This window comes from Ammospiza nelsoni, chromosome 6 (genome assembly GCF_027579445.1).
Source record: "Ammospiza nelsoni isolate bAmmNel1 chromosome 6, bAmmNel1.pri, whole genome shotgun sequence".
Classification (NCBI taxonomy): Eukaryota; Metazoa; Chordata; class Aves; order Passeriformes; family Passerellidae; genus Ammospiza; species Ammospiza nelsoni.
In genome coordinates, this window is record NC_080638.1 from 11,059,331 (window position 1) to 11,085,254 (window position 25,924).

Below are 25,924 nucleotides of genomic sequence, written 5' to 3' on the forward strand. Positions count from 1 at the left end.
GACACCGCCCTGGTTCAGGGGGTGACACCGCAGGTGCCACCAGTGCAGATTTGCCTGCGGCTTTCAGCCCTCCCTTGGGGGACTGAGAATAACTGAGATGCTTGGGGTGACTCCCAGGGGATCCCGCTGTGTGCCTCAGCGGTGACACGTGAGCCACCAAGCTGTGTCCCCGCTGTAACCGTCAGTGCTGAGGGGACACAAAACCCACAAAACTCCACACCGCTGTTTAATTTGATGTCAGCACAAAGAGGGGACAGCAGGGCCTCAGGGCGCGTCCCTGTCCAGGCCGGGATTGTGCAGGATGTAGCGGCAGACCCCGGGCAGGCGCCGGTTCCCCAGCATCTCCTGCAGCTGCTGCATGGGCCGGTTGCCCAGCGCCGTGTGCCCAAAGGTGGGGAACCCGCGGGCGTGTGCCCGCTGCGCCGCCACCGTCAGCGCCACCTGCATGTGCCCGTGCCGCCGGTGCTCGGGCAGGGTGTAGCTGTGGGTGCCCGTCCCGAAATGATCCGTCAGCACCCAGGCCACGGGCTGCCCGCTGCCGTCCTGCAGGCACACTTGCGGGAAGCGCCCCAAGATCTCGGCCAGGAAGCGCCGGCTGCGGGCGTTGCCCCCGTAGGGCCACGTCTCGTTGAGCAGGTCCACGTGCGAGGGGCTCAGGGAGCCCACGCGCACCCCGGGGGCTGGCCTGGGTGAGGCAGGAGTTAGTGGCGGGCTCGGGGGTGTCCCTGTGTGGGGATGAGGGTGGGGGGCTCTCACCGGGGCTCCGGCATGCTGCTGGGGTCAGGGTGCCAGTAGGAGTAGTACTCGACAATGTCCAGCTCCACACCCTTCTTCCCTGCCAGCTCCTGGGACACTGTGGCCAGCCCGTCCTGCAGCCCTGGGGATGGAGGTGTCAGGGGGTTCTGTTCCTCCTGTACCCCACCATCCCTGTCCCCAGCACCCCTGTATGACCCCGGTGTCCTCAGTGTCCCCAGGGCCTACCTGCAACACCAGCCTCTATTCCCAGCCCCCAAATCCCTGCTTCCAGCGTGACCAATACCCCAATCCCACTCCCATCATCCCCAAGTCCATCCCCAGCACTCCCAGTGTCCCCAAGGACCCACAAATCCAGCTGCAATGCTTCCCAGAGCCCCAGAATCCCCAAGTTCAACCCCAGCACCCCCCCACAGGACCCTGCTTCCAGGGTGCCCAGCAGTGCAATTCCCTGCTGCTCCCCAGCACCCCCAAATCCCACCCCAACACTTCCCACTGGTATCACCCACCAAACCCCATGCCAGCACACCAAATCAGGCCTCCAGTGCTCCCCAGCACCCAAACACCCATCCTCAATGTCCTCCAGTACTCCCAATCCCTTCCACCAGTACCTCCCAGTTCCTCCCTGCCTCCACCAGCTCTCCCTGGTGTTCCACACTCCCAGTGCTGCCCAGTCCCTCCCCAGTCCCTCCCCAGGATGTCCCCAGGCCACCGATGAGGGTGAAGGCGGCGTCCCAGCGCAGGCAGCCGGGGGTCTCCAGCAGCGCCCGGTACGCGCCCAGGTCCCGGTAGAACGCCGCCTGCGTGTTCCAGTAGCCATCATTGGCCGGCACCTGGGGGCACCCACGGCTGCTCTGAGCGCGCCTGGCACGTGCCAGGGCACCGTGTCACCCCTCTCCTGCAGTGTCCCCACTGGCCACCTCTCCGCTGGGCCGGGCCAGCACGGCACCGAATTCAGGCCACTTGTCCACCAGCACCTCGAACTGGCCAGGGTTGCCCCGGTTGATGTTCAGCACTGCCCCGAAGACCTGGAGCAAAGGGGGTCAGCCATGAGGGACAAGGAGGGGACAGATGGGGGTCAGGGATGGGGGCTTGATATGGGGGCAGTGTGGGGTCAGAGCTGAGGGGAGGGGGGCAGGTGTGCGGAACAGGGCAGCAAAAAGGGTCCCTAATGACACAGGGGTCCCCATCACCATCGGGGGTGGTATTGGGTTCCCCCTCACGGCAAGGGCAATTTTGGGGTCCCCATCACAGTAACAGATGAGTGACACTGATGTCCTAGTCATGGCACAGGGCAGGGGTGACAGCAGGGTCCCTGTGATTGGCAGGGTGGGGGTGGCATTGGGGTCCCCATAGTGGCACAGTGCAGGGGTGACAGCAGGGTCCCTGTGATTGGCAGGGTGGGAGTGGCATTGGTGTCCCAGTCATGGCACAGGGAAGGGGTGACAGCGGGGTCCCCATCACCGGCAGGGCAATGGGCAGGCTCTTCCTCAGGATCCCCTCCAGTTGCTGCAGGTGGGCAGAGCATGTCAGGATCTTCATTGTCCTGCTGAGAGACCCTCAGTAACAGGGGGACAGGGCCACCAGGCATGGCCCCTGTCCCTGTCCCAATCCCTTTCCCCACAGCCCCCATCTCCTCCAGCACTCACCCTGCAAGAGTCCTGAGTCTGTGGGTTCCAGGGGGCTGTGGAGTGCGAGTCTGGAGACAGTGTGGCGCTTGGTGACAATGGTTACCGCAGCTGTCACGGGCCAGCGAGTGCCCCCTGCCTTGGGGGGCAGCGGGCAGGGTCCATCCTGCTGAACACTGGGCACCGGGCCAGCCCCGTGGCCACCTGAGGACGAGTGCCTGGCTGGGACACTCTGGGACATTGCCCCAGTGCCACCAGCTCCCCACGGATCCTCGGTGTCCCCACCTGCCCCACGGTCACGAAGCCATGCAGATCCTGAGGTGCCCAGCCCAGCTGCAGCTCCTGGAGGAGACCCTGAGGAAGAGCCTGCCCACCACCCTGCCGGTGACAGCCACCCCGAGGCTCCCTCTGTCCCCTCTGCCCTGTCCTGCTGGTGACAGTGTCCCTGGGGATCCCTCTGTCCCTCTGTCCCTCCCTCTCTGTCGGTGGTGAGGACCCTGGGGTCTCCTTTGTCCCCTCACCCTTGTCCTGTCAGTGCTGCTGATTCCCGGGACCCCCCTGTCCCTGTCCCTGTCCCTGTCCCTGTCCCTGTCCCTGTCCCTGTCCCTGTCCCTGTCCTTGTCCCTGTCCCCTGTCCCTGTCCCTGTCCCTGTCCTTGTCCCTGTCCCCTGTCCCCTGCCTTGCCAGTATGAGGACCCTGAGACCCCTCTGCCTCCCCACGTACCCTGGTGGTGACAAGGACCCCTGTGTCCCCTCTCCCCTGCCCTGCTGCAGACAGACACCCTGGGGTCTCTGCTGCTCCCTCTCCCCTGCTGGTGAGGGACCAGAGGGACTCTGGGCACCGTCTGTCCCCTCTGCCCTGTCCTACAGGTGACAATGACCTTCCGTGCAGGTCCTGGGGACAGTGATGACGGTGGCCAGGGGGAACCCGGCCTCCCACGAGGTGCTGGTGGACTCCTGGCCCAATTTCAGCATCGTCCTGACCCGCCTGCGCCCAGAGGTGCTGCCCTGGGTGCTGCCCCTGCCCTGGCAGCAGCACCCCACACCCCAGGGGCCCGGGAACTGGGGTGCTACCCTCAGCTTCATGTCCCTCCCAGGACCACAGGGACCCCAGGGACTACTACACCAACCAGCTGTCCGTGTTCTACCGGGACAAGGGAGCCCTGCAGGCACTGCTGGAGGGCACTGAGGCCCTGACCCGGGAAAGAGCCTTCCAGATTCTGGGTAAGGATGGCACTGGGAGGACGCTGGGCTCCTCTACCCTCCTTCTGGGTCCCCTGTCTGGCTGACAGGGTGTCCCAGGGATGCAGGATGGGCTGGACCAGGCCGTGCAGGAGGTGGCCAGTGCCAGGGGCCTGAAGGTGGAGACGATCCAGTACCGGGCGCTGATGAGCCCTGAGCCCCCCCAGCCCCGCAGGCAGTGAGTGAGGGGCACTGGGGGCACAGGGGGCACTGGGGGCACACGGTCACTGAGGGACCAGTCACATCCCTGGGTGGCACATGGAGACCTGTCACATTTCTGGGTAGCACAGGGGGGTCATAGTCACCTCCCTTGGTGCCACAGCAGTCCCCAAGCACATCCCTGACAGGCACAGGGTGACATGAGTGGGATCACTGAGCACACCCCTGGGTGGCACAGGGGTCCCTCAGCACTTGCCTGAGTGGCACAGGGATCACTGGGTGACATGAGAGGGATCACTGAGCACACCTCCGGGTGGCACAGGGGTCCTCAGTCCCTCTCCTGGGTGTTATGAGGGTCTCAGAGTCCATCTCTGGGTGGCACAGGGGTTCCCAATCCCATCCCTAGGGGAAACCAGGGTCTCATATTCCATCCCTGGGTGGCACAGGGGTCCCTGAGCACTTGCCTGAGTGGCACAGGGGTCACTAGGTGACATGAGTGGGATCACTGAGCACATCCTTGGGTGGCACAGGAGTCCCCAGTCCCACTCCTAGGCGTCATGAGGGTTCCAGATTCCATCCCTGGGTGGCACAGGGGTTCCCAAATCCATCCCTTGGGGAAACCAGGGTCTCGTATTCCATCCCTGGGAGGCACAGGGTGCCTCAATCCCACTCCTGGGGGGTATAAGAGTCCCATATTCCATCCTTGGGTGGCACAGGGGTCCCCAGTCCTACTCCTGGGTGGCATGAGGGTCCCAGATTCCATCTCTGGGTGGCACAGGGGTTCCCAATCCCACCCCATCTGCCATCCCAGCTGGAACCAGCGTTCAGCATTCCCCCCTCTGCCATGCCCTGTTGCAGGATGCCCCCGGGCCTGCGCCTGGCGCCCGTGTCCCCTTCCCACATCTCTCTGCTCAACGCCACGTGGGCGCTGGGGGGCAATGCCCGCAGCCGGGCCTTCCTGCTGGGGCTGGTGCGGGCGCTGCCCTCCGCCTGCCTGCTGGGCCCGCGGGGGCGCCCGGTGTCCTGGAGCCTGCTGGACGGGCAGGGCTGCCTGCGCCACGGCTACACCGTGCCCGCCTGGCGCGGCCGCGGCCTCACCGGGCTCCCGCTGAACGCGCTGGGCCGGGAGCTGCACGCCCGCGGCTTCCCCATCTACTGCGCCGTGCTGCCCCACAACACGGCCTCACTGCACGCCCTGCAGGCCATCGGCTTCGAGCCCCAGCCTGGAACCTTCCACATGATCCTGGGCACCCCCAAGTAGTGCCCAGGGAAGGGGTGCCAAGGTGGGGAGTGCTTGTCCTCCTACCTGGATCCCCACCCTGTGAGAGAGGGGAACACCCCAATCCCCACACTTGGAGCCTTTCACTCTGATCCCTACTGATGGCACTGATGGGAACAGCCCAAATTCCACACGGAGCCGTGACCGGGGTGTGGCACGGGCGAGGCGGGGGGCTGGAGAAAGGCTTTTATTCGTTCATACAAGAATAGATCTTCTGCAATAAATACCCCAATAAATAAACATCTCCAATAAATAAACACTCATAGACGCACCGGGACAGCGGCCGCGCCCCAGGGCCTCGCCCCACCGCCCATCGATGGGCACCCATGGGGAGGCGGGGCTTGGGACAGGGGGCGGGGCCTGATGCGGGAGGAGGCGGGGCTTGCTACACAGGCGGGTGGGCGGGGCTTATTGCCGTCTGGGGCGGAGCCTATTGCTCCGGGGGCGTGGCTTGCTGCTGGCTGGGGCGGGGCTTATTCCTATGCTCAGAGGGCGTTGGTCCTTTTTGGGATGGGCGGGGTTTTCACCCACTCTGGAGATTTTAGGGATGGGGACAGGCACCCTGGGGGCTGGGGACACCATGGAGGGGCATTCGGGAGTCAGGACACCTGTCCCTTAAGACACAACATAGTGACGGAGGGGCTGTGGGGTGACTGTGGTGGCACTTTGGGGTGAGGAACTCCACCCCTTAAGGCACAGCTGGGTGATGATAAGGACATGGGGTGGTTTTGGCAGCACTCCAGAGTCAGGAGACAGTTTTGAAGGGACGCTGGTTGTGAAGAGGGGACATGGAGTGGCTTTGGTGGCATTTGGGGTCAGGAGACGCATGCCATACAGCAGAGTGTGGTGACAGAGGGGACGTGAGGTGGCTGTGGTGGGTGGCACTTCGGGTGAGGAGCCCCTCACTTAAGGCACCATGGTGAAAGTGGGATTGTGAGGTGGCTGTGGGGGCACTTGGGGGTCAGAAACCCTATTTCTGAAATCACACTGGTGGTGGACAGGGAACATGGGGTGGCCGCGGTGGCACTTGGGGTCAGGAGCCCTGTTCCTTAAGGCACAGTATGATGATGATGATGGAGGGGCTGCAGGGTGGCTGTGGTGACACGTGATGTCAGGAGCCCCATCTTTCAAGGCACTGCCAGGTGATGATGAGGTTGTGGGGTGGTTTGGGGGTTGGAGCCCCATTTCTTAAGGCACACGGGTGGTGGAAGAGGGGACCTGCATGGCCGTGGTGGCACTGGAGCCCAGCAGGTGCTCAGAACCCCCTCGCCTCCAGCCGCAGGGTGACCACAGCGGGCGGCACCTTCTTCTTGAGGCGGTTGAAGTCCTTGGCCGAGCGCCAGAGCCAGGTCTGCAGCTCCTTCAGCAGCCAGAAATCATCCATCTTCTTCAGGAAGTCATTGGGAGCGGCGTGCGTGCCGGGGGGCCCGGCGGGCGGCGCGGCGGGCCCGGCGGGCAGCGGGTACCCCAGCGAGGACATGACGCCGCCGATGCTGAGCACCAGCCCCTGCAGGCTGGCGCAGAAGTGGGCGAGGCGGTGGCGCAGCTCGGCCGTGCCCACCTGCCCGTCCAGCAGCCGCAGGTAGCAGAGCAGGCGGCTGTAGGCCCGGTAGTTGGCGGCCAGGCGCGCGTTGTCCGTCAGGCCCCGCCACAGGTCCAGGTCCACGGTGGCGCTGGGCACGCGTGGCTCGGCGCGCACCAGCCGCGGCGGGTTGAAGTCGGGCTCATTGAACGGGGGGCCCAGGTAGTTCAGCTGGAAGGGAATGGGGGTGCCGGGAGTCAGGGATACAAATCCACGCCGTGCCCAGCTCCACGTCCCGCTCATCCCGCTCATCGCGGCTCTCCCTTCTCCCGTCACGTCCCCCTCGTGCCCTGCCCCAGCCGGAGGTTCCAGCGCGGCCCGGGCGGTGCCACCGTCACCGCTTGGCACCGAACGCGCCGGGCCCGCCGAGGGCACGTCAGGGCAGGGACGGGGAACCTCCGGGTGAGTCGGCGACGCCGGCGGGGAGGGAGAGGCGGATGCCCGCGCCCATGACGGAATCACGGGCCGAGGGGAGGGTGCCCGGGAGCCGCCCTGCGCCCGGGGGGCGATGAGGCATTTCCGCGCCCTCCGGCGTGGGAGCAGCTGGGCACGGGGTGGATATCCCGGGGGTGCCGCGTCAGGGACTCACGTAGGTGCCGGCGAGAGTGCGGAGCTGGTGCTCCAGGTAGCGGGTCAGGTCGTACGTCTGCTGGATGGACTGGCCGGCGCCCAGCTCCTCGGAGCAGTTCAGCGCCGGCAGCGCCGGCAGGTTGCAAAGCGCGGCGCACAGGAAGGTGAAGATCCCCCAAGAATCACCTGTGGGGGACACACAGCACCTCAGGGCGGGTGACAGGGACACTCTGTCTCCGTGTGTGCGGCGCTGAGCCTGCAGAGTATCCCCGAGTCACCGGTCTGAACCCGGGGAAACTGAGGCACGGAGGAGGGGAGGGTGGGATCCCCCTCACCTCACCAGCCCCCGGAGCAGCAGGAACCCCCCATCTCAGCGCGGTGACCCCCGGCTCCCCTCGGAGCGCTCCCGCCCGCGGCTGCACCAACAATCCTTTATATGGTCTGGAGCAGCGCGGCCGCGGCATTCCCGCCGGGACACACGCCTGGGATATATTTGGGCACCGCCAACGCCGGAGCGGCCCGGGCACCCAGCGGGGACCCCCGCCGAGGGGCCACCGGGAATATGGGGGGGAGGGGGGTGGGAAGCGGCTCCTCGGAGCGGCCGGGGCGCGGGGTGACCTTTGCGGAGGCACCGGAAAGCGCCGGCGGGGTCCCCGTCATCACCGGCCTGACGTCAGGGCGGCCCCGGAGCGCGGCCGGCGGCTCCGCAAAGGTCACGGCCCGCGGCCAGCACGCTGCGGCCAGCTGGCACCCCCGGCTCGCCACAGCCGGCCTTCCCGGCAGCGCTTCCCGGGAAAGCCCGGCCGCTGGCACGGCTCGGCACCGCGGGGCTCCCGCTGCGGGCAGCCCCCCGCGCCCCGCGCGTCACCGCTCCCCGTCACCGGCCCCGGGTGACGCACGGGGGCCCTCGGGGACACCCCGGCTCCGGCCACAGCGGCATCACCGCCCTGGGTGTCCTGCGAACCGCAAACCTCGCTGTGGGGGATGCGAGTCAAAGGGTGTGCAGGGCACTGTCACACCTGGGATGCACCCCAGAGGTGTGCAGGGCACTGTCACACCTGGGATACGCACCAGAGGTGTGCAGGACACTCATGACACCTCTGGGATGCGTCCAGGGCACACCTGGGATGCACCTGATGTGTGTGCATCACACAGGCGTGGGGGCACTTTCCAGACGTGTGACACCATGCAGTGTGACACCGTGCACACGTGTGACACACCACACGCATGAGCCACCGCCCAGGTGTGTCATCTCCCACACAGGCCCGTGACACGTGTGGCACTCACAGGACATGCCGGGCAAACATTCAGCGTGCTGTGCACGTACCCCATCGGGGGGGACACACTGTTACGCGCCACCCACATGCGACACGCCGTGCACACACCACACCACACCACGCTGTGACACCCCACATGGCGCCACGTGCCCCTGTGTCCCCCGTGCGTGCATCCCGGTGTGTCCCGGTGTGTCCCGGTGCCTCCCGGTGCACGGAGCGTGCGGCTGGCTCCCCGTGCGTGCGAGCGTGGGCCGGGGGGGGCGGGGGGGGCCGCGGTGACTCACAGCACACAGAACCCCCCCCCGGTGTTTGCTTTGGCCGGACCCTCGCCCGCCGCCGGCTCCGGTTTCCAGGCGGGATTTACACCCGCCCCGGCCTGGCCAGTGCCAAACCAAACACAGCCGGGGAGCGGGATGTGGGGGGATGGCAGGGATGGGAGATTGGGATGCAGCCATGGTGGATCCCGGGCAGGTGGCCCGGACACAAGGATGAGGATGAGGATGATGGAGGTGGGTGTCTGAGGGGTGGGAATGGTGGGATGCACAGAATGGATGGCGCTGAGCAGTGGTGATCATGACACAGTGACAAGGGCACAAGCGACCCTGGCACAGCTGTGACAGTGACTGGGGCACAGCACTGACACACATGCACACACATGACACAGCAGTGTAACCATGACACACATGACACAGCAGTGACAGTGACACTGCACGGTAATGACGGTGGCCATGACACAGCAGTGACAGTGACCGGGGCACAACAGTGACGATAACAGTGGCACGGCAGTGACGGTGACTGTGGCCCAGCAGTGACAATGGCCCAGCCACAGCCGGTGCCCCCGCTGTCTCCTGCCTACCCTGTCCCCGCGGCTGGCGCCGGGCACCCACCGGCACAGACAGTGGAGGAGGGAGGCTCCAGCCGGCACAGCTGGATCCCGGTGACGTCGGAGAGGAAGAGCCCGAGGGTTTCAAAACCGGCCCTGGAGCGCGGCCAGGATGCTCCCAGCCCACGTAAGCAGCTCATGGCGTGCCTGCCCGGGGTCACCCGCTGGGCCCTGGGGACACCCGAGCAGCCGGGGTGACGGGGGGCCAGGGCAGCGGGCACCCCCTGCTCTGCCAGCACACCCAACAGGACACACCGGCGGTGCCACGGACGCCCACCGCACACGTGGCAGCGGGGACGCGGCTCGCCCCCTTTGGGGTGACACCGGGGACCCCCGGCCTGCCACCCGCCCGGCAGCGCAGGCAGCGGCGCTGGCCAGACCTCCCGGCCAGCGGCCGAGGCAGGAATTCGGCCAGGGAGACGGTGAGCTGTTCGCTGGGCATGCTGTGGGCAGAGCCGCCAGGGCTGCGCGACCACAGAGCCGCTTTCCCGAAAGCCGGGCGGCGGGGGCGGCGGCGGGAAGGGGAGACCCCCCGGCCCCGGAGCCCCCGGCCCAGGACGGGGCCGAGGCGGCCCCAGCGCCGCGGCGGGAGCTGCCCTGTATCTGATGGGCCGGCGGCCAGCAGAGCCCCGAACAGCCCGCAGCCCCGCTCCTGGGGCCAGCACGGGAGGTCTGGCGGTGGCCAGGCATGGCTGTGGCACAGAGGACAAAGCAGCCCTGTCCCCGCTACCCCAGCCATTGTCCTGGCCACCAACGGGCACCGCTTAACCCTTCACAGGGGTTTCCCAGCCCAGTGTGGCCAGCAGCTCCAAGGGGCCTGGAGTGGGTGACACTCATGGACAGCCGCCTCTGTGTCCCCACACTGCTGGCATTTAACCCCGCCGTGTCTGGGGAGGTGACACCACAGCACAGCAGTGTCCCTGTGGAGCTGGCACGGTGGGGACATGGGGATGCTCACCTTCCACACCCAGATACCACAAACGCAGTATTCCCTGGGTTCCAAAAGGAAAAACACATGTGCCCTTGCTCCCCATGAGCACCCCCACGGCCACCGCTGTGGGGTCCCCATCCCATCCATCCCATCCATCCATCCATCCATCCATCCATCCATCCATCCATCCCATCCCATCCCATCCCATCCCATCCCATCCATCCACAGCAAAGCTGCCGTGCCAGGGTGGGTGGTGGCGCAGGGGGCTCAGGCCCCGCGTCCCCCCCGGTGCGGACCGTGCCTGCTCTCGCTCGCGGCGCTGAGTGTTTACATCCTGTCTCCTCCGTGTGTTTATAAATGCGGCCGCGCACGGGAGACTCCAGCGAGGCCGTAATTAGCTGGGCCTGGATTTCCCATCCAGCTCCGGCTCCAGCCAGCGGCACCATGGAAACACCCCTGGCGGCGAGGGGGGCGCAGGCCCCTAATCCCAACCAGACCCCGCTGCCCCACACGCACGCCCCGAGAGGCACCTCCATCCCTTCCTGCCGCTCCCAGAGCGGGTCACGGAGCCACAGAGCCCTCCAGGGGCATTCTGGGGGCTCACCAGCACAGAGCCAGGCTGGCCGCCCTCCAGCGGGGCAGGGGACACCCGGTGCCAGCCCACATAGCACCGCAGAGCTGTGGGTGACATGCCCCGGCACCTCCGGCACTGCTGGCACTGCTGGCATCGCCTGCCATGGGGACACTGCCTGCCAGGCTGGCTCAGTGTGGCACCAGAGCTCTGGTGGGCACAGCCATGCCCTGATGTACCCACAGCACCCTGATGAGGCCTGGGACGCCTCTGTCACCCACAGGCCACGTGCCACACGCAGCCACAGCACTGCCGGGCCAGCCGCTTCCCAGATATCCCAGATTTCCCAGCCAGCCCATGCAGGAGCGCATCCCCACCAGCCTGCCCTCGCTGGGACGGCGATGCTGGCACGGTGGCACCGGGACGCCGGCGCTGCAGCCCCGGGGAGCGCGGGGGGATGATTTATGGGGCTCGGTGCCACTTAGCAGGGCATAAATCTCCCCCCAGCGCGGCCCTGTAAGCAGAGCCCTCCGCATTTCCCTGCGGAGCCTGCGCCTAATGCAGCCCAGATGTGCGGCCGCCACCGTGCCCTCGCACCGCCCGCTAAACAGGGACACCGGGGATGCCGAGAGTCCCGACGCCGCCCGGCTGGGGATGTCCCGGAACGGGAACGGGGTCCCGGAGGCCGAGCCCCGGCGCTGCGGCTCCTCCTCGGCGTCCCCTTCCCCGCCCGTCCCCGCAGGCCTCGGCACCGGCCGTGCCACCGGTCCGGCCACGTCCGCCGGGCCCGGCGGCGGCGGGAGGGGGGAGAGGAAGGGGCCAGGGAGGGCGATGGAGCCGCCGGGGATCCCGGCCTCGCTTTTCCGGTTCCCCGGCGCTCGCGCCGCCGTGCCCGTCCTGCGTCACGGCGGCACCGCGGGAGCCGGAGCCGAACCCGGCGGCGGCCTCGTGCTGCCCCGGCCCCGGTCCTGCCGCCCGGGACCCCGGCGAGCCTGGCGGCGCCCACACTTTGACCTTTTAAGGGTGTTTTCCGGCATTTTCCGGGCGAGCAGCCCCCGGTGCCGGTGTGCCGCCAGGCCGGCCGGCCCCGCTGCCGCCCCGGGGGTGCCGGTGGCCGCCGGGGCCGAGGGAACAAAGCCGTCCCCTCCCCGGCACCCCAACCCCGCTGCCGGGTCCCGCAGGAACGACGCCGGCTCCAGCGGCGGATCCCGTGTCAAGCCCCGAAATGCAGCCCCGGGCAGGAAAACTAACTCTTGCAGCCCCCCATAAATCCCACCGACTTTCCTTTTCCTCCCCTCTGTCGGTCCCGGGGTTTAATTCTCCGTGCTCAGCGGCGGTTCCCTCCCTGGTAATCACAAACATGCATGGAAAAGAGGGAACGAGAGAAAGGGGAAAAAAAAAGAGAAAAAAAAAAAAAAAAAAAACAACCCAACCTAGAGAGGGGAAAGTCTTAAATCAATCCCAAAGCCAGACAGACGTTTTAATCACATCAAATTAAAATCAGCAGTCGGTTTGGAAAGGGGGAAAAAACTGCCGGCAGATGCAGGCAGGGGAGTTGGGGCAGCCCCCCGCCCCGCACCCAGCGCCGCGGGCTTACCTGAGAGCTCCCCGGTTACATTTAGCATAGTCGGGGTGCAGGGGGATTTTGGGGGGCTCGGCTCTTGCTCGGCTCCCCGAGCCCGCCCGCTCGCCTCAGCCCTGGCTCGCTGCTTCGCTCGCGCTCAGGGTTGGGTGGTGGTTTTTGGTTTTTTTTTTTTTTTTTTTGGGTTGGTTTCTGGCTTTCTTTTTTTTTTTTTTTTTTCCTTTTTTTTTTTCCCTCGGTCTCTATTTGTTTTGGTTTGGGCTCGCTCGGGTGTTAGGTGGAAAAAGAAAAAAAGAAAAAAGCGGGGCGGGTTGGGTGGGTTTTTGGGGTGTGGAGGGCTCGCACCGCGCTCCGGCTGCCTCGCTCGCCGCCGTTCCCCCCTTCCACCTCCCTTGATTTGCTCTTTTGATTGGGGTCCAGGAATGCAGGAATAAAAAAAAAAAAAAAAAAGGAAAAAAAAAAAAACTGGAGCTCGCATCCACCCTCTCCAAGCTGCTGCCTCCTTCTTTCCTCCTTTTTTTTTTTTTTCCCCAATTCAAGTGTTAAGCAGAACCAGGTTGCTTTCAAGAATGTATTTGATGCAATTGTACACAAGAGCGGGCTCCATTCATTCCCTCCCTCTCTCCCCCGGCCCCGGCTTCATCCCCCCTTTCCCCATCCCCATCCCGGGCTCGCGGCACCGGGCAGAGGTGGGGAGGCTGGAGCCGAGCCCCGGCGCTGCGGAAGGCGGAGGGGAGGGAAGGGAAGGGAAGAGCGGGGTCCCCCGGGGTGCCGCTGGCCGGCTGGGAAGGGGGGGACCCCCGCTTTCTGCCTCGCTGCGCCCCCGGTGCGCTTCTGGCTCCCGCCCGGCTTTTGTTAAAGTGGCAGCGGCGGGGCCGGTGCGGGGCCGGTGCGGGGCCGGGGGGTCTCCTACCTGCTCTCAGCTCCATGCGGGACGGGCGCGGGGCCGGGGCGCTGCGTGCGTGCTCTGGGCTCCCCGGGCGGGCAGGCAGCGGTCCCGCACACCGGCCCGGGACTGCGGCTCCCATTTGCCGCTCCGAGCCCTCTCGCCTCTCCTCCTCCCCGCGCACAGAGCAGAGAGCCCGGTCCCGGGGGGAGCACGGGGGGGACGGGACGGAGGGGGGGTCCGGGGAGGGGAGGACGGGGGGGGACGGGGCGAGGTGCGGCGGAGCGGCTCCTCTGGCGGGGCCGGGGCCGGGGGGGGCGTGGGGTGCCAGCCTGCCCCCCCTGCCTTCCCCCCCCGGGGCAGCGGGGAGGAGCGGCGGAGGGATGGGGCCGGCCGGTGCGGGAAGGGTGGCGGCGGGGCGGGGAGGGGGGGGGGGTCCTCGGCTCCTCGCTGGCACGGCCAGCCCCCTCCCCTCCGGCCGAGAGAGGGGGTCCGGGGCCCGCGGACCCCCCCCGGCTCGGGGAGCCGCAGCGCGGCGGGCGCTGCCCCGCCGGGACGGCGGCAGGTGAGCGGCGGAGCGGGGGGAGCGCGGCGGGGTCCCGGCGGCACAACCGGAGCCCCCCGGAGCGGCGGCGGCGGCTCAGCCCCGGGGGACCCTCCGTCCCGAGGGGAGGCTTCGCTTCTCCCCGCGGCCCCGGGACCCCCCAGCCCCTTCCCTCCGGTGCCGGAGCCGCTTTCTTCCCGGTTATCCTCCCCCGTTAGGACAATCCCCGTCCCGGCGCCCGCGGGGCCCTTGGCAGTGACCGCGGCGCTGCCCGCAGCCCACCGGGGGTGAGCGGGGTGGGCTGGGGGGGCGTGGGGAGACCTCCAGGGCCGAGCGGAGCCGCCACCGGAGGGGAGGGGGGCGACCCGACAGCCGGAACCCCCCGTCCCTTCCCCTTGTGTCCCTCGTCCATGAGTGGGTGCTGCCGCGGGGCTCTCTCGGCGGGGAGAGGAACGTCCTGGCTCCCCCCAAAAAAAGCTTTGTTTAAAACAAAGGCGCTGGGAGCGCCGGGAAGGGCCGGGAGGTAACAGGCGGATTCGCTTCCACTCCAGACCCCGGCCCCGGCCAGGTCCGAGCCCTCCCGGCTGCCATCGCATCCTCCCGGCTTTCCGCGGGACGCAGGGTGCACAGCAGGACCCTCTGTCCCCAAGCCCACCGGGACACTGGGTGCTGAAGTCATTAGCAGCAGTTTGGGGACCCCCCGTAGGGACAAGCCGCACACGGACGCGCTGCTGGCTGATTTATGGCTCGGGAAGTGCGGATTTGGTGTTGAATCCATGAGGACGCGCCCAACAGACATGTCAGGGGTGGCGAGGGGGGCTCTGGATCCCCTCCCCCGGGTGAATGGGGGACGCCCCGCAGCCCTGGGGATCCGGAGGGCTGCGGCGGTGCCGGACGGAGCTGCCCAAAGGATCCGCGGCTGGGGGGAGCCCCGGCCCGGCGCCCCGGCAGCGTGTCTGGGGGGGTCCGCTCGGCGTGGGGCCGGCCCCTCGCCCCCCCAGCCGCAGGGCAGCGTATCTGGTTTCCCCCCCGAGCCAGCAGATCCCGCCAGCAGCGCTGGAGCAGTTGGGAAAAGCCGCCGGGCCGTCCCCGGGGGTCTGCAGGCTGCCGAGCCGCGGGGCTGCCCTCGCCGCCTTCCCCCCTCCCCAAACCCAGCGCTGCGCCCGGGGCTGCGGGGCTTTCCGGCTGCCACGGCTCCCGCTGGGCCCACACCTGAGACAGGAGAGCAGGAGGAGGAGGAGGGAACCCGGCCCGGCAGATGCAGCTCCCGAGCCGCTCTCCCTGTGCCAGCCAGCGGTGCCAAGAGGGAGCCCCGGCCCCGGGACAAAGCGGGCACGGGGCACGGGCAGGTCAAGGCGCTGCGAAGCTTCATCCTCACATCCTGTTCCTCCTCCTCCTCCTCATCGCCCGGAGTGGGTGAGGCCGTGCCCGCCCTGCCCTCGGGGCCGTCACCGGGCAGCTGAGCTCACCTCCGGCAGCCCAGCGCTGCCCTTGGCGGCCGGAGGAGGGAGGGAGGGACGGGGCTGCCCGAACCCCGAAACCCCGGCTGCAGCCCCGGAGCGGGGCCCGGGCTGAGAGCCTCGGGCAGCGCCCGGCTCCGTGGGGACAGCGCTGGGGCGCGGGCAGGGGCACGGAGCGGCCATCCGGCTCGGCGTGTCCCCTCCTGCCGGGCTGGCAGCGGCAGCCCAGCTGTGGCCGTCTGTCTCGCCGAGCCGCTGCCCGGGCGAGGGCGCCGTGCCATGTGCCGGGAAGGGAGCCGGAGGAGCGGGAAGGAGCCGGGACGTGGCCCCGAGCCCGCCGGGTGCGAGGGAGCAGCGCTGTCACCTTGCCCGCCACCGCCATCCCGGGTGAGCTGCCCGGCCCCAGGGGGAGCTCACCCACCCCCCGAGGGCTGCCAGGCTCCCGCTCCCGGCCCCATCCAGCCCATTCCCGGCGAGAGGGAGGGGTGGCCCGGCGCTGGCCCCGCTGAGGTGTGTGTGTCACGACCGCAGCCAGCTGCGTCCTCTCCGCAGCCCCATAAAACGCCGAGCCCCGAGGCCAGAGCCCCTCCTGGGGACGGCGGCTCCAGAGGAGCCCGGCTGCGCTGCCAGAGCTGGAACGGAGGCTCCCACACAGTCCCACCCTCCTCCTCCTCCTGGGAGGAAGGGAAGCAGCCAGTGCTCACCCCAGGGGTGGAGGAGCCAGATCCGGCTGGAGCCCGAGCCCAGGCCAAGGCAGGCCTGGAGTCCCTGGGGCTCCGTGTGGCTGTCCCAGCACTGCCCTACACGTGGCTGGGCCAGGAGCTCCCGTACCTGCACCCACAAATCCCGGGTGAAAGGCACCGAGCGCTCCAGCCAGGGAAAGGAGGAGGAGGAGGAGGAGGAGGAGGAGAGGCTGTCACCGTGCCCTGGAGGAAGGCAGCCACGGGACAAGGGCTCTGCAATGGGGCCCCTCGGCTCAGGCTCCGCGGCCACCGGGGCCGGCAGGAGGGCCGGGGAGCGGCGGGGGGACCCTGCTGGGAGCGCGACTCGAGTTCCCGACAGCCACATCCCCCCCTCCCCCGGGGCCACGGTCCGGAGCTGCTGCTCCGCTCCGGGCTGGCTGCGGCACAGGCTGCGGGCTGGGCTGGTGTCACACTGCTGGGACAGTGTCACACAGCTGGGCTGGTGTCACACTGCTGGGCCAGTGTCACACAGCTGGGACGGTGTCACACTGCTGGGCCAGTGTCACACAGCTGGGACAGTGTCACACAGCTGGGCTGGTGTCACACTGCTGGGCCAGTGTCACACTGCTGGGCTGGTGTCACACTGCTGGGCCAGTGTCACACAGCTGGGACAGTGTCACACAGCTGGGACAGTGTCACACAGCTGGGACAGTGTCACTCCCTGGGACAGTGTCACACTGCTGGGCCAGTGTCACACTGCTGGGCCAGTGTCACACAGCTGGGACAGTGTCACACAGCTGGGACAGTGTCACTCCCTGGGACAGTGTCACACAGCTGAGCCAGTGTCACACTGCTGGGCCAGTGTCACACAGCTGGGACAGTGTCACTCCCTGGGACAGTGTCACACTGCTGGGCCAGTGTCACATCCCCGAGCCAGTGTCACACTGCTGGGCCAGTGTCACACAGCTGGGACAGTATCACACTGCTGGGCCAGTGTCACATCCCTGGGACAGTGTCACACAGCTGAGCCAGTGTCACACTGCTAGGCCAGTGTCACAGCTGAGCCAGTGTCACACTGCTGAGCCAGTGTCACATCTCCGAGCCAGTGTCACACTGCTGAGCCAGTGTCACATCCCCAAGCCAGTGTCATATCCCTGGGCCAGTTTCACACTGCTGGGCCAGTGTCACATCCCTGAGCCAGTGTCACATCCCTGCAAGTGCTCATGGACACACGGGAGGAACTGGGCCGGCGGGAAATATCCCTGCCCATGACAGGGTGGGCTTTAAGGTCCCTTCCAACCCCAACCATTCTGGGATTCTATGGATCACCCATGGATACACCTGGCCAGCCCAGAATTTACAGTGTACCCCCACTGGAGAATTCTGGGAGACCCCCAAAAGTCCATCCCTGGAAGTGCTGAATGGGGCCTGGAGCAACTTGGTCTAGTGGATGGTGTCTCTGCCCATAGCTTTAAGGTTCCTTCCATGCCCAGCCATTCCATGATTCTATGGGAGGCACAGCCAGCAGCACCTCCAGCATGGAGAGAGACCCTCGAGCATTAACTTACAGCATTCCACTCCCCTGTGGAAGCAGAGATAGGGATCCCCAAATTCCCTATCCCGGGAGGCAGGGATCCCCAAAACACCGGGATCTTGGGAAGCACCGGAGCGGCTCCGGGCTCCGGGGAGTTGCAGCCCTTCGGGGGGAGCACCGTGCCCCGGGAATGCGGGAAGCGGCAAAGGGACCGGGAGGTGCGGGCAGTGCGGCGGAAGGGCGGCCTGGCCCGGGGTGCTGCCGGGAATGAAGAGACGGTCAGGGTGCTGGGAGGCACAAGCACCGGGGAACGATCCCGGCAGAGCCCCAGGACGGGTCGGGAGGCCCCGGGAAGGAGCCGGTGCGGGGCTGAGCGCCGGGAGCCGCGCTGAGGGGTGCGTCGAAGCCCCATTGGCTGAGCCGCACGTCACTTCAACCTGCGTCCAATAGCGCGCCGTGGGAGGCGGGGCTTACCGGCGGGGCAGCCCCGAGAGCCGCCGGGCCGAGGCCCCGCCCCTCCCGCCGGTCACGTGAGGCTATCGCGCCGTGCCGTCACGCGCCCCCCTCAGCGCGGACCAATCGGCTGGCGGCGGGGGCGGGACAGATCGGCGCCCCCGACCAATAGAGAGGCGGCCTGGGAGGGCGGGCGCGGGAAGCCGGGAAGGCACCGGCGGGGAAGAGGCCGGAACCGCCGGGAAGGGACGGGGCAGGGGGGCTGGGGGGCACCGCCGCGGGGCCGCTGCGGAGAGACGGCACCGGCGGGGCAGGGAGGGAACAACCACCGCGGCGGGGGGAGCGGCGAGGCCCGAGCGCAGCCCGCTGGGGGCGTGGCATAGCCTGCACGCTCCGCTAGGGGGCGTGGCCTGCGGGCGAAAGGGCGGGGCCCGGGGGCTGGCGCGAAGGCCCCACGTGCCCGCCCGGTGCCGGTACCGGTGCCATGAAATGTGTGATCGCCGGCGGCAACGTCAAAGGTGAGCGGGGCCGGGGGCCCGGGAGCGCGGCGTGCCCGGGAGCCCGGCCTCACCCCGCACCCTCTCCTTCCCAGTCCTCGGCCGGGCCGTGCACTCCCTGTCCCGCATCGGCGACGAGCTCTACCTGGAGCCCACCGAGAGTGGGGTACGCAGCACCGAGGGCGCTGGGCGGGAGCTGGGGGGCTGCTGTGCCCCCTCCCTCCGTGCGGGCAGTGCCAACACTGTGACTGTGTCCCCAGCTGTCCCTCCGTGCTGTCAACTCCTCCCGTTCTGCCTTCGCCGCCTTCCTCTTTGCACCGCTCTTCTTCCAGCTGTACGAGCCGGGCAGCGCCGGGCCCGACACCGAGCTCTTCCGATGCAAAGTGCACATGAAGGTGCCGTGCCCTGCCCGGGTCCCCTCACAGCTCCTCGGTGTTCCGGGAACCCCGGGCAGGTGACAGTCCCCATATCCATCCCCACAGTCCTTCCTGGGCGTCTTCCGCTCGCTGCCCTCGCTGGAGAAGTCGGTGGGGAAATGCCTCATCCTGCTGAAGCCCCGTGCCAGCCGCCTGGTCCTGCAGCTCCACTGCAAGCACGGTGAGTACCGGCGGGGACAGCCTGAGGGGTGACACGGTGAGTACCGGCGGGGACAGCCTGGGGGGTGACACGGTGAGTACCGGCGGGGACAGCCTGAGGGGTGACACGGTGAGTACCGGCAGGGACAGCCTGAGGGGTGACACGGTGAGTACCGGCGGGGACAGGCACAGCAGGGATGTGCTGGCACCGCCTCCTGCCCTGCTGAGCCGCTGTCCCCCCCGCCACCAGGTGTCACCAAGACACACAACCTGGCCTTCCAGGAGTGCGAGCGGCTGCAGGCCGTGTTCGACACGCAGCGCTGCGCCAGCCGCCTCTGCGCCCCGGCACGGTGAGTGAGGGGACACCACGGGGGTGGCACTGCGGGGGCACAGTGGGGTGAGGGCGGATGGAAGGAGGAACCCCGGCCGGCCCCACAGGATTTGGGGTGCTCAGCCCCCTCCTGTGCCCCTCAGGCTGCTGGCAGAGGCCGTGGTGCACTTTCCCCCGACGCTGGCTGAGGTGACACTGGGGACTGGCACCGGTGGCAGAATCAGCCTGCGGAACTACGTGGAGGACGAGGCAGGTGAGTCCTGCAGGGTAAGGGGCCCCCTCCCCACCTTGGGGTGCCCTCCAGCCCCCCACCCACCCCGTCCCCCCCTGCAGAGCCGAGCAAGACGATGGTGACGGAGCTGTGGCTGGCTGAGGACGAGTTCCAGTCGGTGGCTGTGGCCCCGGGCTCCCACATCACCTTCTGTCTCAAGGAATTCCGTGTGAGTCCCCTGCCGAGCCCCCCAGCCCCGTGTCACCCCCTGGCCCCCCTCATCCTCCCCTTTGTCCCCAGGGCCTGCTGAGCTTTGCCGAGGCCTCCAACCTGCCCCTCACCATCCACTTTGACGAGCCTGGCAGGTAGGAGCGGTCACCACGTCCCCACCCTGTGCCAGCCCCGTCCCTGGCACCCCCTGAGCCCCTCTGTGTCCCCAGGCCCGTGATCTTCACTCTGGATGACACTGTCCTGGAGGTTCACCTGGTGCTGGCCACCCTCTCTGACCTAGACAGCAGCTCCCAGTGCCCTTCCACCAACGGGTGAGTCCCAGATGAACCCTCCAGCGGCCACGGGCAGGGAGCAGAGTGACCATTCCCAATCCTCTCTGTCCCCACCAGCGTGTCCCACCTGCCTGCCCCGCCAGACGACTTTGGTGACGACCTGGAGTCCTACATGGCAGCCATGGAAACCAGCGAGGGGTGCTCAGAGGGACCCCCCAGCCCCACCTTCCCCCTGCGCACCCCCCAGCCAGCCAAGAGCAAACCCCAGCAGCAGGAGGAGGAGGAGGAGGAGGAGGAGGAGGAGGGAGCTGTGCCAGGGACCCCCCCGCACAAGAAGGTGAGGGATGGGTGTGCCTGGGGGCAGGGGGTGGGCAGAGCCTCCTCCTGACCCCCCATTTCTCCCCACAGTTTCGCTCCCTGTTTTTTGGCTCGGTGATGACACCAGGAAGGCCTGGTCCAGCCACCACCCAGGAGGTGCTGGCGGAGGACAGCGATGGAGAAAGCTGAGCCCCCGTGTCACTGCCACCCCCAGCCTCCATCCAACCACCAGCACAGGCACCCCCCAGTGACCCATTACAAGTTTATTCCTCAAAAAATCCTCCTGCCCCCCCCTCCGCTGCCACCCCAGGGCTGGGCTCTGGGCTCCCCCCTCGCCCCAGCACTCCCTGCCCTGGGCCTGGATTTGCTTTGGTGGAGCGTGGCGGGGGGGGGGCAGGATCCTACAAATAAAAAAACGAGTCGAAAGAAAAGCGACCTGATGCTTGGGCGGGGGGCTGTGGGGCGTGGGCAGCACGGGGGCGGCTCCCAGCTCATTTCTTGGCTTTGGCAGAGTTTCGGGGAGGGGTGACGGGGCGCCCGGCGGGGTTCAGCCCGCTGAACTGCCCGTATTTGCCTTTGTTCTTGTCGGCCGGCTTCAAAATCTGCGGGAGAAGGGGAGAGAAATCAGTGAGCTCCCGCCCCGGCTCTCCACTCTGCGGGAGGGCAGAACTCCCTGCAGCCCTCCCTGCAGGAACCAGGGGTGTTTCCCCTCCTGGGCTCACCTGGAAGGAGCACATGAGGGTCTCATCCACGCTCATCATGGCGCCGGCGTTGTCGAACTCGCCGCAGTAGTTGGGGGCCGAGAAGAGGGTGACGAGCTGGCGCTTGGCGAAGAACTCGTAGCCGTCCTCCACCACCTGGGGGGCACACGGAGTTGGTAAAAATCCACTCCCCATGGCCAGTATCCACCTGCCCTGGCTAATTCCCAGTGCCCCAGGCTGAATATCCAGCCCTCTCTACCAGGGTGAGCACTCCCTGCCCTGCAGCAAACAGCCACGGCTGGGACAAACACCCAAACACCCACTGCCCCAGGGCAGGTATCCATCATCCAGAGTGATTATCCAACCTCTGGGAGGAACAGCCACATCCAGGGGTGACTATTCATCCCTTCTGGGCAAAAACTTCAGAGCAAATACCCAAATGCTGAGGTTAATCCCAAATCCCAGGGCAAACACCCCCAGAATTGCAACCCACATGCTCCTGGGGTGCACACTGCCCTTGAAGGGGAAATACTCGGGGGAGAACCACCTGGCACCCACTGGAGACCCAACCCCACGTGTGCCCAGTGTCTGGGGACCCACTGGTACCTGGTGTGCCCGGCAGATGAGGTCCAGGTCGTGCTTGTGCAGGAATTTGGCCACCACCTCGGCGCCGAAGGTGAAGGAGACCCCACGGTCGTTCTCCCCCCAGCCCTGCACGTCCTTGTCGGGGTCGGACCAGAGCAGGTCACAGAGCAGCCCCTGATCCGGGACATCCGTGGGCCGCATGATCCGCCGGATCTGCTCCATCGACTGCAGGTCTGGGGACAGCCCTGCGGGAAAGGGACACCCCCAGAGCTCAGCAGGGACATCCCACCCCTCCTCCAGCCCGCCCAGATCCCTGGCAAGGGCCATTCCCACCTCCGTGGCAGCAGAAGATCTTCTCATCCACAATGGCGGCGATGGGCAAACAGTTGAAGCAGTCGGTGAAGGTCTTCCAGAGCTTGATGTTGTATCTTCGCTTGCCTGAGGGGGACAAAGGGGGCTTGGAGATGACCCTGGGGACAGCAGGACATGGAAGGGCAGGAGGACACAGAGGAAGGGCAGGAAGAGGGACGGAAGGAGCTCCCAGGTGGGGTCAGTGTGGGACAGCACTGGGATAACAGCGGGAAAGGGGGAGCCCAGGGATGGCAGCGGGGTTTGGGGGGCACAGCCTGGGCACTCACACTCGTCATAGAAGCCATAGATGCGGTTGATGCTGGCACACTCGTGGTTGCCCCGCAGCAGGAAGAAGTTCTCGGGGTACTTGATCTTGTAGGCAAGCAGCAGGCAGATGGTCTCCAGAGACTGCTTGCCCCGGTCCACGTAGTCCCCCAAAAACAGGTAATTGCTCTCAGGGGGGAAGCCCCCGTACTCAAAGAGCCTCAGGAGGTCGTAGTACTGCCCGTGGATGTCACCTGGGGAGGGACACAGGCTGTGAGTGTCACCCTGCAGCCCCCACGCCACCCCAGCGCTGCCCAGCAGCCACGCAGGCCTCACCGCAGATCTTGAGGGGTGCCTCCAGCTCCAGCAGGATGGGCTGGCTCAGGAAGATCTCCCGGGATTTGAGGCACAGCCCGCGGATCTCGTTCTCCGTCAGCTGCACGTTCTTCCCCGGCCGCGACCCTTGGACTGCTCCCAGCGCAGAGAACACGATCAGGGATCCCCAAGAGCTCGGGGACCCCCAGAGCACCCCAGGAACCCCCGCTCTGCCTGCCCCAGCCCTCCCTGCCCGTATCCTCCCCGCCCTCCAGGCCCAGCTGCGGCCCGCAGCCCCTTGGGGACAGCCCCGTCCCCTCCCGTTCCCCTCGGCGGTGCACACACCCCTTGGGGCCCCCATTTCCTGCAGCCCCGTCCCGCGGGGCACAGACCCATTGGGGATCCCCCCTCACATCCCCCACGCCCTCAGGATTCATCTCCAGCTCCGCAGACCCTACAGGGAGCTCCCCCAAAACCCCTCCCGGCCCTGACCCCCCCCAAACCACCGCGGCCTAACCCGCCCCCGCCAGGCCTAGGCCGGGGACCGCCCCGCGGCGCCGGGACGCGGCCCGAGCCGGTCCCGGGAGGTTCCCCGAGCGGCGGGAGGGCGTCCCGGCGCTCGGGGGGCGGCGGGGGCCGCTCACCCTCCAGGAGGCGGCTGATGATGGAGTCGAGGTTGAGCTTCTCGGTGTCCGCCATGGCCGCCCGCGCACCGCCCCGCCCCGCGCGCCCGCCCAGAGCGGCCCCGGTGCGCGTGGCGCCCCCTGCCGGCCCGGAGGACTCAGAGCAGCGCGGCTGGCCCCGTGTCCCGCTGTCCCGCTGTCCTCCTGTCCCGTGTCCCGCTGTCCCGCTGTCCTCCTGTCCCGTGTCCCGCTGTCCCCCTGTCCTCCTGTCCCGTGTCCCGCTGCCCACGCGTCCCGCTGTCCCCTCTACCACGCCGTCCCAGCCCCGAAGGGACAGCAGGGACCCACGGCGGTGTCACACAGGCAGGGTGACGGCCGTGGAGAGGGGACACGCTCCTCAGAGGGACATTCCGGGCAGGGGAATATCCCGGGAAAGGTGACACCCCGGGCAAAGGGACGTCCCGGGCAGAGGGACATGCCTAGGAAGGGGAACGTCCCGGGAAAGGGGATACCGCGGGCAGGGAGCCTTCCCTGGAAAGGAGAATGTGCTGGGCAGAGGGACTTCCCTGGAATGGAGGGCTTCCCGGGAAAGGGGACATCCCGGGAAAAGGGACATCTTGGGAAAAGGGACATCCTGGGAAAGGGGACATTCTGGGAAAAGGGACAGCCTGGGAAGGGGGACATCTGTGGGCAAGAGAACAACCTGGGCAAGGGGACACGCCGGGCAAGGGGACACGGGGGACAGCGGGGACATGGACTCGTGCCCTGGGCCTGAGGACACAGGGCTAGAGAGGGAGGGGAACAGCCTCGGCACAAACAGCGGCTCCCGGGACTGCGAGGGGACAGGAGGGGGACACGGAGGCCACCAGGGATCCGCATCCCGTTCCTGGGAGCACGGGGACAGCGGATGCTTGGCAGAGCCCAGGGATGTCCCCACCCGGGGGACACCGTCGGGAGCGGCACCGGGCCGTTGCCGGGAGATTGTTGCCACCCCGAGGTCCCCGGTCACACCCCGCAGGGCGGGCTCCCACCGGGGACACGGGGGAGGGTGACACATTTGTGCCACCGCTCATGAAAGGTGGCAGTGGCAGGGATGGGGTTATGGCTGTCCCCTGTCCCCACTGGCCGTGCCACGCAGTCCCATTCCCTGGGTGCCACGCCGTGCCACGCCATGCCATTCGCTGTGTCCCATTCCATGTCGTGCGGGGAGGTCGCGAATAGCTCCCGGGGCCTGCCCTGACATTTCTGCTCCGCGGTGTCAGTTTTACTCCCGTCCCCGGCTGACCCCGGGCTGGCCCCGTCCCTGCCCCGGTCACTTGTCCCCCTATCCTTGTTCCCGTCCCTTGTCCCGCTCCCTACCCCAGTCCCTTGTCCCCGTCTCCCGGCCGTGGCACCCCGGCCCCGCTGTCCCCTCCCTTCTGCCACCCCCTCCGGTGTCCCAGTCCCCCCGGTGCCCCCGGGCCCGCCCCGCCCCGCCCGAGCAGGACACGGCGCCGCCGCCACCGCCGGGACCGGAGCGGGCAGAGCCGCTGTGCTGGGGCTGCGACAGCACCGGGACCGACACCGGGAAACCCCGCCAGAGCCCGACCCCGCCGCGACCGGAGCGGGGAGAGCCGCAACACCAGGAGAAACTGACACCGACGGACACCGACAGACAGACACCGACCGACACCGACCGACAGACACCGACCGACACCGACCGACACCGACAGACAGACACCGGCACCGGCACCGACGGACACCGACGGACAGACACCGGCACCGGCACCCCGGTGGGTGCTGGCGGCCGCGGGGGTGTGGGTGGGTTTGGGGGTGCCGGTGCCGGTACCGGGGGCACGAGAGCAGCGGGATGGGGGTGGGACGTGTGTGCACACCTGTGGCACGGTGCAGGTGACAGGCGGGTGACAGGTGGGTGATGATGTCCGCGACACGGTGACAGGGTGCAGGTGGCAGGGCGGTGGCACGGTGCAGGTTAGGGGGTCTGGGTGGCACTGCGGGTGACAGGGTGTGGGTGGCGGGGTACGGGTGACAGGTAGGTGATGTGCGTGACAAATGCAGGTGGGTGACAGATGCAGGTAGCAGATGCAGGTGACAGATGCAGGTGGCACGGCTCCGGTGACGGTGCGGTGTCGCGGTGTGGGTGACAGCGTGGGTGACAGGGTGTGAGTGACAGGTGCGGGTGACAAGACCCCGCTGATGGTGACGGTGTGTGGTGGGTGACAGGGTGCACGTGACGGTTCAGGTGACAATGAGAGGGTGGCGGGAGGCGGGGGTGGCGCGGGTGACAGGGAGCGGGTGACAGCGCGTGCGGGACGCTGCGGAGCGCCAGCCGCGCTGGTGGCCCCGCGCCTGCCGGTGGCGGTGACAGTGACAGTGTGACAGTGACGCCGCGGGCAGCTGGAACTAAGCCGGGGGACGTGCGTGCTGGCAGCTGCGCCGCGCTGGGGACAGGGGGACAGCAAGGGGGGAGGGCGAGGGGCGTGCCCGGGCAGGGGACGCGGGACAGGGGGACAGGAGAGCCCCGCCAGGCCGAGCCACCCCCCGGCTCCCGCTGAGGCAGCTCGCCGCTGACGGGGACAGGGACACGGACAGGGGTGCCAGCGCCTGGCGCGAGGTGGCAGAGGGGACAATGG

General features: G+C 67.7%; 6 protein-coding genes across 9 annotated transcripts; 3 read left to right on the top strand and 3 right to left on the bottom strand.

The window, feature by feature from the left end:
• Positions 1-223: 223 nt before the first annotated feature.
• On the bottom strand, positions 224-2,474 carry LOC132074938 (glycine N-acyltransferase-like protein 3). 3 transcript variants are annotated; one of them, XM_059475002.1, is made up of 6 exons: positions 2,403-2,474; positions 2,218-2,299; positions 1,674-1,781; positions 1,466-1,553; positions 757-877; positions 224-685 (listed from the first exon to the last, which is right to left on the bottom strand). In XM_059475002.1, the coding sequence occupies exons 2-6, from the start codon at positions 2,293-2,295 to the stop codon at positions 265-267; spliced, it is 816 nt and encodes a 271-aa protein (XP_059330985.1). In that variant the 5' UTR covers positions 2,296-2,299; positions 2,403-2,474; the 3' UTR covers positions 224-264. The 3 variants fall into 3 exon arrangements, with proteins under 3 accessions (XP_059330985.1, XP_059330983.1, XP_059330984.1); XM_059475000.1 differs by having other exon boundaries at positions 1,466-1,586; XM_059475001.1 differs by having other exon boundaries at positions 1,466-1,586; positions 2,218-2,302; positions 2,403-2,441.
• An 84-nt stretch (positions 2,475-2,558) lies between these two features.
• LOC132074939 (glycine N-acyltransferase-like protein 3) lies at positions 2,559-5,318 on the top strand. Its single transcript, XM_059475003.1, has 5 exons — positions 2,559-2,765; positions 3,274-3,381; positions 3,479-3,605; positions 3,684-3,801; positions 4,641-5,318. Exons 1-5 carry the CDS (start codon positions 2,688-2,690, stop codon positions 5,041-5,043), a joined length of 834 nt encoding a protein of 277 aa, XP_059330986.1. The 5' UTR covers positions 2,559-2,687; the 3' UTR covers positions 5,044-5,318.
• A 136-nt stretch (positions 5,319-5,454) lies between these two features.
• Positions 5,455-13,401, bottom strand: CLCF1 (cardiotrophin like cytokine factor 1). Of its 2 annotated transcripts, none has more exons than XM_059475004.1 (3): positions 13,371-13,401; positions 7,233-7,399; positions 5,455-6,814 (listed from the first exon to the last, which is right to left on the bottom strand). In XM_059475004.1, the coding sequence occupies exons 1-3, from the start codon at positions 13,384-13,386 to the stop codon at positions 6,317-6,319; spliced, it is 681 nt and encodes a 226-aa protein (XP_059330987.1). In that variant the 5' UTR covers positions 13,387-13,401; the 3' UTR covers positions 5,455-6,316. The 2 variants fall into 2 exon arrangements, with proteins under 2 accessions (XP_059330987.1, XP_059330988.1); XM_059475005.1 differs by lacking the exon at positions 13,371-13,401 and adding an exon at positions 12,473-12,554.
• A 4,925-nt stretch (positions 13,402-18,326) lies between these two features.
• On the top strand, positions 18,327-20,883 carry RAD9A (RAD9 checkpoint clamp component A). The gene is made up of 11 exons (XM_059473881.1): positions 18,327-18,535; positions 18,610-18,680; positions 18,775-18,909; positions 18,997-19,111; positions 19,340-19,439; positions 19,564-19,673; positions 19,754-19,860; positions 19,932-19,996; positions 20,072-20,173; positions 20,252-20,471; positions 20,543-20,883. Exons 1-11 carry the CDS (start codon positions 18,502-18,504, stop codon positions 20,639-20,641), a joined length of 1,158 nt encoding a protein of 385 aa, XP_059329864.1. The 5' UTR covers positions 18,327-18,501; the 3' UTR covers positions 20,642-20,883.
• On the bottom strand, positions 20,701-23,406 carry PPP1CA (protein phosphatase 1 catalytic subunit alpha). The gene is made up of 7 exons (XM_059473882.1): positions 23,313-23,406; positions 22,690-22,821; positions 22,377-22,607; positions 22,072-22,176; positions 21,760-21,983; positions 21,175-21,309; positions 20,701-21,054 (listed from the first exon to the last, which is right to left on the bottom strand). The coding sequence occupies exons 1-7, from the start codon at positions 23,365-23,367 to the stop codon at positions 20,944-20,946; spliced, it is 993 nt and encodes a 330-aa protein (XP_059329865.1). The 5' UTR covers positions 23,368-23,406; the 3' UTR covers positions 20,701-20,943.
• Positions 23,366-25,670, top strand: LOC132074244 (uncharacterized). Its single transcript, XM_059473903.1, has 3 exons — positions 23,366-23,659; positions 24,656-25,091; positions 25,534-25,670. Exons 1-3 carry the CDS (start codon positions 23,366-23,368, stop codon positions 25,668-25,670), a joined length of 867 nt encoding a protein of 288 aa, XP_059329886.1.
• The last annotated feature ends 254 nt before the right edge of the window (positions 25,671-25,924 follow it).

Coding starts and splice junctions, on each gene's coding strand:
- LOC132074938 (XM_059475000.1), bottom strand. CDS start 2,295: ATGAAGATCCTGACATGCTCTGCCCACCTGCAGCAACTGGAGGGGATC. Junction 878..1,465: donor CGCCGCCTTCACCCTCATCG/GTGGCCTGGGGA, acceptor CTCCATCCCCAG/GGCTGCAGGACGGGCTGGCC. Junction 686..756: donor AGCAGCATGCCGGAGCCCCG/GTGAGAGCCCCC, acceptor TGCCTCACCCAG/GCCAGCCCCCGGGGTGCGCG.
- LOC132074939 (XM_059475003.1), top strand. CDS start 2,688: ATGCAGATCCTGAGGTGCCCAGCCCAGCTGCAGCTCCTGGAGGAGACC. Junction 2,766..3,273: donor GCCTGCCCACCACCCTGCCG/GTGACAGCCACC, acceptor CCTTCCGTGCAG/GTCCTGGGGACAGTGATGAC. Junction 3,382..3,478: donor TGACCCGCCTGCGCCCAGAG/GTGCTGCCCTGG, acceptor TGTCCCTCCCAG/GACCACAGGGACCCCAGGGA.
- CLCF1 (XM_059475005.1), bottom strand. CDS start 12,500: ATGCTAAATGTAACCGGGGAGCTCTCAG. Junction 7,400..12,472: donor TGTAACCGGGGAGCTCTCAG/GTAAGCCCGCGG, acceptor TGTCCCCCACAG/GTGATTCTTGGGGGATCTTC. Junction 6,815..7,232: donor GCACTCTCGCCGGCACCTAC/GTGAGTCCCTGA, acceptor ATTCCCTTCCAG/CTGAACTACCTGGGCCCCCC.
- RAD9A (XM_059473881.1), top strand. CDS start 18,502: ATGAAATGTGTGATCGCCGGCGGCAACGTCAAAG. Junction 18,681..18,774: donor TGGAGCCCACCGAGAGTGGG/GTACGCAGCACC, acceptor CTGTGTCCCCAG/CTGTCCCTCCGTGCTGTCAA. Junction 18,910..18,996: donor GATGCAAAGTGCACATGAAG/GTGCCGTGCCCT, acceptor CCATCCCCACAG/TCCTTCCTGGGCGTCTTCCG.
- LOC132074244 (XM_059473903.1), top strand. CDS start 23,366: ATGGCCGCCCGCGCACCGCCCCGCCCCGCGCGCCCGCCCAGAGCGGCC. Junction 23,660..24,655: donor GGCGGTGTCACACAGGCAGG/GTGACGGCCGTG, acceptor TCCCTACCCCAG/TCCCTTGTCCCCGTCTCCCG. Junction 25,092..25,533: donor TGGCGGCCGCGGGGGTGTGG/GTGGGTTTGGGG, acceptor GTGACGGTTCAG/GTGACAATGAGAGGGTGGCG.
- PPP1CA (XM_059473882.1), bottom strand. CDS start 23,367: ATGGCGGACACCGAGAAGCTCAACCTCGACTCCATCATCAGCCGCCTC. Junction 22,822..23,312: donor CATCAGCCGCCTCCTGGAGG/GTGAGCGGCCCC, acceptor CGCTGGGAGCAG/TCCAAGGGTCGCGGCCGGGG. Junction 21,310..21,759: donor TCATCTGCCGGGCACACCAG/GTACCAGTGGGT, acceptor TGTGCCCCCCAG/GTGGTGGAGGACGGCTACGA.